This window comes from Carassius auratus, unplaced genomic scaffold (assembly GCF_003368295.1).
Source record: "Carassius auratus strain Wakin unplaced genomic scaffold, ASM336829v1 scaf_tig00217757, whole genome shotgun sequence".
NCBI classification, from domain to species: Eukaryota; Metazoa; Chordata; class Actinopteri; order Cypriniformes; family Cyprinidae; genus Carassius; species Carassius auratus.
In genome coordinates, this window is record NW_020529228.1 from 29540 (window position 1) to 39342 (window position 9803).

Sequence of the window (9803 nt, forward strand, 5' to 3'; positions counted from 1 at the left end):
CACATCTGTTCAGGGTTCAGCCAATAAACTTACCGTAGCTACTAATCAACTAACAGTAAGAAAAAATCCATACCTTATTTTCATTAAAGTTGGCTATGACAACACCAACAAAAAGAGTGAGCCCAATCATACAGCCCAAGAACACAAAGACGTGGATGTAGATGCCATGAATCTGTTTTAAGAGACAATCAAAGGTCCTTAACAGTGCAGTCATGATCAATCATTTCAGTATACAGTTTAGTATCTTAAAAAAAGTAACTTACTGGTCCTACTCTGTGTATGATGACGTCTCTCACCTCCACCCAGCCCTTCAGTGACAGTACTTCAAACAGCGCCAGCATGGCATTGCCCACATTATCAAAATTAAAGTTTCGCGGGTTTGCCCTAAAAAGAGCATTTCAAGAGATATTTGTCATTTTTATTTCCGTCTATCTTGGAATATTAAGCATGTTTTAATTTTTTTTTATTTTCCATTGTGATTTCCATGAGCATGTTTACTTTCTCCTTGCTCCCCAATGCTCCCCCAAATAAATCGAAGACAGAAAAATAATTAAATATTTAAAATATAGAGTACATGTGTAAAGTATAATTGTAAGCATACAATGTATTTGCTGATGTATTTGTAGTATGTAATGGTCATGAAAATAATACCACAATGGAAAAAAAATATCTAAAAAGATATGTCAATTGTATTTTATATTATTGAAATATGAACCAGACATTAATTGTTATAATCACATTTAAAGCGATGACATGAAACCAAGAACATTCAGAAAGCATTTTTGAATGTGACTTCTAAATAATTTTCTCAACTCATCTTTTGAGTTATAAAGTACCACTATTCTTAAAACATAAAAAAAAAACAAGAAAAAAAAGGGGGAAAGAAATATTCAGCTGTTCCCTTCTTATAGTCTCAGGCATAAAATGTACCAAAAATGTTATGGTGTCTATCTGCCTGTCTCTCTCTGTGTGTGTGTGTGTCTGTGTGTGTGTGCGTGCGTGCGTGTGTGTGTGACTGGACTTTAGACACTGCTCTATGGGCTAAACACGAACACAATACCAAAAGGATAAAACGCCTTGCTCTTTTCCTGTTACCACGCAAAGCACACAAAGATAAAAGAGCAACAACCTTTCTCTCTCTCTCTCTCTGTTATTCAGCATTAGCAGAAACCTTGCTTGCTCTAGAGCAGCTATGGACCAATGTGTGTCTTTTGCTGGTCTCACAAATAATTTGCCATTTTGTTGCCACATCTCTAGAGCAATAACAGACTCATTGGTGTGTGGGTGTATGATTGTGTTGTTTGTGTTTATGCCTGAGGGAAGGATATATCAGCCCCCTGCTCTGTGCCTACGACAACTGCACTCCAACACTGACTACTGCTTATGGGGAAAATACATATAAAAGACGATGAAAATGTGGTGCTGTTTTTCTGATGAGAGCATTTATCATACTCGTTTGTGCTGTCACCGATGAGATGTTACTACAGGGATTTCTCAAAAAGACCTCAACACTGAAGATGTGACAGGTTCAGTTTGTGTTGGATTATTCAGTGCTTTTAAATGCAACTTAAATCTATTCATTTGTTAAAGTAAAAATAGATATTGCATTTTATATTGCATTATAGTTCAATAAATTTGAACATTTGAAAAACAAACAAAAAACTATAGAGAACATTCTTTTCCATTTCATACCAAACTCTTGGCACCCAGAAACCTGGTTTCTTCTCACCCGGCCTGAGCTTTAAATTCAGGTTCTTTGAAATGCTCACATTGATTCTAAAGATGCCATGGCAGTCCTCCTGAAAAAGTCAACAAAGCACAAAATTGAACTGAAGTACAGAAGATCCTTCACCCCGAACTTAGTTAGAAAAGTTGTAAGAATTGCATTGTACCTTATCGGAGATGTGGGGATCATTACATTTGGCAAGTTTTCCAGCAAAGAGTTGCACCCCGAAGGTTGCAAACACCAGCATTAGTGTCAGAAGAAGAATAGAGACCTGTTTGGGAAATCGATAATCCGGTCTAAAGCAAAATGGTTTTCCCATAAAATATGGTCAGCGCATTACTCTCATATACAGTAACCCTATAACCCAAGGGGAGCAAAGCTTTAATAAAGAAGGTCTGTAAATAGTTAATGCCTTGCATTTAACTACTGCAATGAAGAGAGTATGAAACATTATAGATTAAAGTGTAAGTACTCAGAACACAAACGTCTTGTTCCAAAATATATATCTACGGAAATTATGTAAAAAGACACTGAAAAATAATTGTAAATTAAATTATAAATGCAAAAAAAAAAGAGTTAAGAAAGCATCAGGAAAAAAAGGTACACAAAATATATCTTTTAGAAGAAATAACAAACAGCCAGCCATCTCTGTTCTCCTTTTATTGAGCAACTACAGGCAGGAAGTGGGCCGATTTGTTCACTCACCAAGAAGATCTCTTTGAAACCCTTGATGACCTCTCGAACCACCTTCCTCATTTGGGGCACGAGTTTAAATATACGCAGTGGGCGCAGGCAGCGTAGCATCATGAGGAGCTGGGCACCAGACTCAGGGGGCACATTGTTTGGTAGCCAGCATAGAAAGATCAGACTGACCTACAGAGTGTGCAGAAAGATCACCTTAAAGGCCACAAATCTTCATTTAATTCTGATCAAGAATGTGAAATCACTAACTGCAGATTATTTTTCTATGGCATATTTATATTGCTTTATTAATAGAAATGCAATATGTATTACTCATGCAATAGTCAGCAGTGGAAGTGTCGGCTTTTCTATTAAATGCAAATAATGTTTATGTGGGACAGGCAGAATTCTTCCGAAATGAGTAAACAGGATTAAATTGACGTGACTGGGTCATTTAAATAAAACGCTGTTTAGGGTCATTAAAACCCAATCTTCAGAGCCTCATTAGAGAAGTGAGTAATCAGCTAGAAGGCTGTGTCAGAAAGTGGGTTTTTCACAGGAGAGCTGAGAATGAGTTTTACTAAGTAGATGAAGATGTCCATGACGCCACCGAAGTCTCGGATGACTGCAGTGGGAGTGAAGAACAGACCATCTGCCATGATCTTCAGGTTCAGCTCGATGCTCATGAAGATGACAAACACGTATTCTCCAATCTGCAGGGAAAGGGGTGGTTTAGTGTTCAAGAGAATAACATTTTTCATAGAGCAGTTTTTTATAAAAACTTAACTAAAGGTTTGCAAGCTTTATCCTAACAATTCTTTGTCTTCTGGTAAGATAGAGAAGTTTTTGAGCCTGGGAGTGTCATAACATAAAATCTTGCCAGGATAAAAATCTTTCTCTGTGCTCTTGAAAATATCCTTATCAGGTAAAGATCAGGTCATCCTGGACTGTCTGAAGTGGAGTTTCAATCAGTGGTGTAGAAAAAGAGACAGAAGACTTTCAAGAGTGTCAGGTCAATCAGCCGCAACTTTCTGTTTCATAAAGTACAAGATCTTTAAAACAGCGGCACCCTAAATGCATTCAATTTCAAAGTCAACTTAAACTCTGAAGTAGACTAAATCAGTGGGGATCATTATCAAATGTGTTCAAAAGGGCAAAACTAGTTAAGCATGGCAATCAAAAGTGCTGGACTGCAACAAAAGCGAGACATGATGACCAGCCTTTAGGAAAGAGATGAGGAACATTTACAGGGTAAAAAAGTTAGTTGGATGTGCGTGTGGGATAGAATGGTGACCATTTGGGTTTAGAATACCTGCAGGGTAGGGACATGCATGACCCTAGTAAAAGGGGACTCAAACATCATGGAAATGCATGAGCAGATGGTGACCACGATCATCACCCAGTCCAGATAGGTTACCAAGCCCAGCAAATCACTGGAGAACACACACAGACGCATACACATGCAAGGTTTAGTGCAGGTTAAATGTGCATTCTTCCTACACTTCAGTCTGAGCTTACATAACTTGGTCTTCATTTTGCAGATCTTTTGAAACTGGTGAAATCCTGCTAGGACACTGAAGCCCTATGTTTCCATCTAATCCCACACTAACCCAGCCTGGCGTGTCTTACAGATCAAAACTTTCCAAAGCCCATTCTTATATTACATTTCTAGAATCAAAACAGATGTATAAATGAGGGAATCTCAAGAAAACGTGTGCAGGTCATATTTTAAGATCAAATATATATATATATATATATATATATATATAAAAAGAAAGAAATACCATTATTTAGACATTATTTTCATGACAATTAAGCACATTTATTTATTTTTTTCTTTCATTATTTCATAATGTAAGGTTACACTTTATTTTAAGGTGCCCTTGTTACAGTGTAATGATATATTTAAATAGAGAGTAATATTAATTAACCACATGCACTTACTTACTATATGGTTAGGGTTAGGATTAGGGTTTGTCTTACAGTCACTTGCATGTAATTATACATAATTTATTACTGCATAATTTGCATAACTTATTATTATTACAATATTAAGTACATGCAACCTGTAACAAGAACATCGTAAAATAAAGTGTTACCTAATTTACTCATATTTTACAATTAATATATTATTATTTCATTTAAATGACATAAATTGTAAATGATTTGTGGCAAAAGTAAGATGCCGGTGTAAGCTGTAATCCTTTTTTTTGTATATTGAATTGTGTATATTACCAGGCTATCATGGTGCACAGGCCCTAAACATTTATGAACTTACTATAATTGATGGTATTTTGTGCTGTTCACTGCGCCTGTATTGGGATCCGTTTTTGACCTATTCATAAAAAGCCCATTACCACACACACACACACAACAGTTTGTGAAACAACATGGCATTTTTTCAGTGATTATGGTACCAAAGGATTAGTCATCTCATTGAGGCGTATGAAAATGCTGCTGTAACTAATCATATACTGCAGTGGATTTCTATTTGCTTTGGCCTTACACATTGAAACGGGCTCGCACAATCATTCGGCAAAAGTTTCGGAAGCGATGCTCTCTACCAACGATGAAGAGTGGCTTGTCAAAGTATGGATGGTTTTCCCGGAGTTCTTCCTCTTGGACTTTTCTGGGGGGAAAAAAACATTCTGGGCTTAACAATAAATCATTTTGAAATCTCATATTCAGCAAACACTGCTTTTCTAAGTTTTATTAAAGTAAGGAAAAGACAGAAAGATATAGGATGCACAGAATGGACCTTACTAGTTCTTTTAGTGTACTCTATCTGTAAATCAGCTAAAATGTGATCTGATCTCTCTTTTACAGTCCCTTCTTGCCCTCTGAATACAGCAAATAAATTCAGCCGACTTAAAACAAAAGCTTTGCTTCCTTGCAATATGTCTTGTTGTCATACACTGATGGCACTAAGCCACCATCAGCATACAGTATTAGAGAAAGATATGGTGTAATAACTCCCACATGGCATGTTTTGTTTGGGGGGATAAGATCTGTTCGACTGACCGCATGCCAAGGCAAGTGTATGGAGTGTCAGAAATACCGTTTCATCTCAGCCTGCTCCTTTTTCTCTTGTATCATCTTGATTTCACTGTCCTCCCGCTGGGCGTTACGGTAGCGGACCGTGGTGGAGTGCTGAAGAGTTCACACACATGTCAGAGATCACAGATAGTCACAGATAGTGCTGTCAGCTATTACTCGGTGATGTGTGTGTGTGTGTGTGTGTGTGTGTGTGTTTGTATGTGTGTGTGTACGCACATCCTGAGTGAGTGTTTCCAGGGATTTCCCTCTACTGATTCTCTGGCTGGTAGAGCCATGCCTGAGGGACCTATGCCAAAAAGTAGTATAATATAATGCATTTTATGACTATAGTGTACATCAATCCATTAATCCTTATATAAATTAATAAGATTAGTATGTGAAAGCATGTTAATGTGCTTTCCTAACCGGCGTTCTTGGCGGATGTGGTGCTGGACACTGAGTATGGATCTCTCTTTTGTTGGCTGACCCTCAAAAGAGCCACTCAGCATGCGTTGTCTAGTGCAGGCTCTGAAAAATTAACACAGACAAACCACAACTAGGTCAACAGAAAAAGACAAACAGTGTGGTATTCTTTGAGAAAACTTGCATCTATGATACTTGTTGTATTGTCCATCTAATATTAAGACATTAAATCCAAATAGGCTTTTATTTAATTTCTTACTGTGCATGCTTCATTTAAGCAGTTTATGCATCAAAATCTAATAACTATCTCCATTTTGAAGTCCTATTCTAAATTATTTCCACAATTTTTTTAGAAATCTTAGAAATCATTCAAATTACAAAAGCAAAAGGTTTTCATTTTTCGGGGTATTACAAATGCATTTTTTTTTTTTTTTTACTATACCTTCTGTAAATGTATAGGATAGTGTGAAGTGTTTCAGTGAACAACAACCCTTAAGCTGTGCCACTACTGTCTGTCATGTACGCTGTTGTACATCCGACACAGCAGATGGTTCTTATTAGCTAACACTGTGTTGTGCAGGTGGAAACAGTTCTAAGGAATGGGGCGCCCATGGAGAGGAAACTAATTAATCCTTTTTCAGAGTGGTCAAATGTGACCTGTGGTGCACTAAAAACTCAGGCTAACAGTGAGGAGAAGATGAAGCAGTAGGAGGGAATTCATCTCCTAGGAAAGATTTGGCATGTTTAGTATAGGTATATGAGGTAATATGCCGACTAGGCTCCACTTCCACTTCTGCCAAAAATTACAAAACGTAGATGATGATCACTCAGTTGACTCCATTTATACCGAAGTAACTTTCTGTATGCATGTGGGACATTCTCAGCAAGTGACCCTGTTTGTGTTTTCACAAGAGTTAATGCTGATTTATTTAACAACATACCGAATTTAGGCACAATATTTGGTTGATTTAACTCTTTAAATTTAAAATAGAATCATACTATAACGTTTAATGTTTAGTGCACATAATGAAATGAATTAAATGAACCATAATTTTATCTTTAAATGTAACTGACTGAAAAATCATATCTCTGCACATTTATCACATTACATTTCAGTTTCATGTAATGCAGAAACAAATCTAACTAAACTGAAATAAAACCACTATAAATATATTTATTACTTTGGGCTTGCAACACTTTTTTAAAAGGACAAGAGATCTGTGTGAAGGAATAGTCAAGAAGCCCCTTGTGGTGCTTTCTGACAGTTTTTAAAAAAAGCAAATCTTCCAAAGCTATGTCTAGAGATGAAATGTGACTGGTGAGGCTGTTGCTATAATTGGTAGTGGGAGATTGTTCCGCCGCTGTGATCCCATTGGCTGTTTTTGCTCTAAATCAGTGCTGATCTATGTATGCTTTGAAAAGCCGTCTGCTCACCACCGCCTCTCTATTGTCCATTAATTGCAGAGTCATGTACCAGAACACAGCTAATGACAATTTCAGCTTCAAGAGAACACGTCGCCCTTATTTATGGCCACTCAGAGTGATGAGTGCTTGGCTGATGAGGGATGTGTGTGTGCGCATGTGTGTATGCAGACAGACTGAATGCCCCAGACAGCACAGACGACGTGGGATGGATACTGATGTGCAGTCTGTCTACTTAGCTGGAGGAGGAGGGGTGGTCAAGGTGAGGTGTATGAGTGTGTGTATTTGTGTGTGTGTATATAACACAAGGGAGGAGGGGACGGCATTGACGTGATCTGAAACTAAACGACGGAGGCGAGAGCGGTTGATGCAAACTTGGAATATGTGGTTGCATCGCTGCCAGATTTTTAAATAATAATTTGTTCATTCATGCTCACAGGTGACCCACTACCAGTTGTATTGATATGGAGACGCCATTATCTGCTCCGACTGCCGGGCTGGCTGGATGACAAACATGGAGTCGAAATCATGGAAATGGAGGATCGAAATCAAAACATATTAACCCTGCATAGGAATGAATGTGTTTTTGCCCAAAGCTGCTAGAGAACAAAGCAAAGCTGTATTACTACTCCCATCACACATCTATAATATGAATAAATATCTGGTAACCTTTTACTTAAAGTCTTTATGTATAATGCATTATAAAGGGTTATTAAATGGTCTAATGCATTATAATTATTCATATTTTGCATTGTAACACATAATCTTGTTGTAAATAATTATAACATAATATAATAATTTAAAAAGCATAGTGTAATAATTAACTGATAAGTGTTATATTGTATTAACTATTGTTACAATTATTCATGAGATTGTACAATGCATGACAAAGCATTTGAAAATTTCAGGCTGAAGAAAAAATCTGTCTTATTCAATAACACACTGAATTCAATTATCAGAACATGAACATTAAAAAAAAAAGTTAGGACTATAAATATGTTTGCACATTGATTAGCAATGATTTTTTTTAAAAATGACTTAAAATAATAAATCAGTAGCCTTGCTAGGATGTGCATACTATAATAAAAATATCAGTCTCTGTCGGTGAATGTGTTTATATATATATATATACATATATATACATATATATATATATATATACATATATATATATATATATATATATATATATATATATATATATATATATGTATATATATAATCATATAATCATATAAGATAAAATAAAATAAATAAAGCTTATATGCAATAAATAGATTAAAAAAATGCTGGGAGAAGATCACAAGCTCACCGCAGAATTTTATTGACAGTGGTTTCCTTTTCCATGAGGTTACGAGCCCGGATGCTAAATACTGACTTTCGGAGCTAGGAAGAAAAAGCAGTTTAGGCACACAGGAGACATGGATCAATACACAGTACAATTTAGATGGATTTATTTGCAAACAGTTATTATTATATGGGTAAAGCTGAATTTGATATCAGCAAGCAAAAACATCCGAATGTAATCAACAAAATGTAGTTATGCAAGTCTTGTTGCGTGGGAAACAGATTTGTTCCTTTCAGAACATTCATGAATGCACTGTTCAGTCCCTGTGTGTATTGAGGGGGCAGACCGTGGGAGGGATGGAGTCTGGTACCTTCTGATCTATGTATTTATTATCTTCAATGGCAGATCTCTTGGAATGGTCACAGGATGAGGACGACGCTGAGGGAAGGCGACGGAACAGACAGCTGGGGTCCTGCTGCTGTCGGTCAATGAACTGCTTCATGAAGCTCTCCCTGCAGCACACACATTACCAAACAGTCACACGCAAACACACAAGGGACTTCACATTTTCAGAGGATTCTTGAGGACGAAGTAGTAGGCATGCAGTGTCAGGGAATAAGTAAGTAAAAGCCACCACCGAGAGAGTCCGATGACACTCTTTCTCATATATATGGTTTGGAAGCCTCCTTTTTTTCTCTCTCTTCAAACATTTAGAAGATTTGAGGTATTATTCGGTGCACACAGTACCTGATTCTGGGCACAGTGAAGTCTGATGGCAGCTTGGAGATTTTCACCATCTGTGGTCGATTGGGGAACTTCTCAAAGATCCGTAATCGCAGAGGAAGTTTCTCTTTCGTATCAGCATTGGCTTCGCTCTGTTTCAGCTGTGGAGAGAAGCCAGAAGACTCTCTTGAAACAAATGTCTAGTTCTGTGACTCAACTGAGAGACTCTGTTGGGGCCACATAGCCCTCAAAACATTTGGTGGACAGTCCAAAATTGACATAAGTTGACCATCTCTACTTCTGACTGTCCCTTTTGCAAACTAGCGGAATGCAAAGATGTGAAATTTAAATTCAGTTCCTCACTTCTAGTGGTGAGAGAGGAAGGGGTTAGCCTATATGGTGCACTGCTCTGAATTAATGTGGCCCTCTGATGTTTAACTGACTTTATGTGCCATAACCTTTTATCTTTCTTCATGTCTATCAAGAAACATAAAGGCCTCAGAT

General features: G+C 37.2%; 1 protein-coding gene across 2 annotated transcripts in view; it reads right to left on the reverse strand.

The window, feature by feature from the left end:
• LOC113102748 (sodium leak channel non-selective protein-like) overlaps positions 1-9537 on the reverse strand; it is a 19524-nt gene extending 9987 nt beyond the window's left edge. Inside the window, exons 1-15 of one of the 2 annotated variants that reach the window (XM_026265853.1) lie at positions 9324-9537; positions 8947-9088; positions 8601-8674; positions 5870-5971; positions 5681-5750; positions 5466-5557; positions 4914-5036; positions 4686-4742; positions 3720-3840; positions 2989-3120; positions 2432-2599; positions 1893-1997; positions 1693-1799; positions 264-384; positions 74-172 (exon numbers count right to left, since the gene is read on the reverse strand). In XM_026265853.1, coding sequence (XP_026121638.1) covers positions 74-172; positions 264-384; positions 1693-1799; positions 1893-1997; positions 2432-2599; positions 2989-3120; positions 3720-3840; positions 4686-4742; positions 4914-5036; positions 5466-5557; positions 5681-5750; positions 5870-5971; positions 8601-8674; positions 8947-9088; positions 9324-9373 — 1563 coding nt within the window. In that variant the 5' untranslated portion in view covers positions 9374-9537. The remainder of the gene's footprint in view (positions 1-73; positions 173-263; positions 385-1692; positions 1800-1892; positions 1998-2431; positions 2600-2988; positions 3121-3719; positions 3841-4685; positions 4743-4913; positions 5037-5465; positions 5558-5680; positions 5751-5869; positions 5972-8600; positions 8675-8946; positions 9089-9323) is intronic. The other variant, XM_026265854.1, reaches the window with a different exon arrangement.
• Positions 9538-9803: the final 266 nt, after the last annotated feature.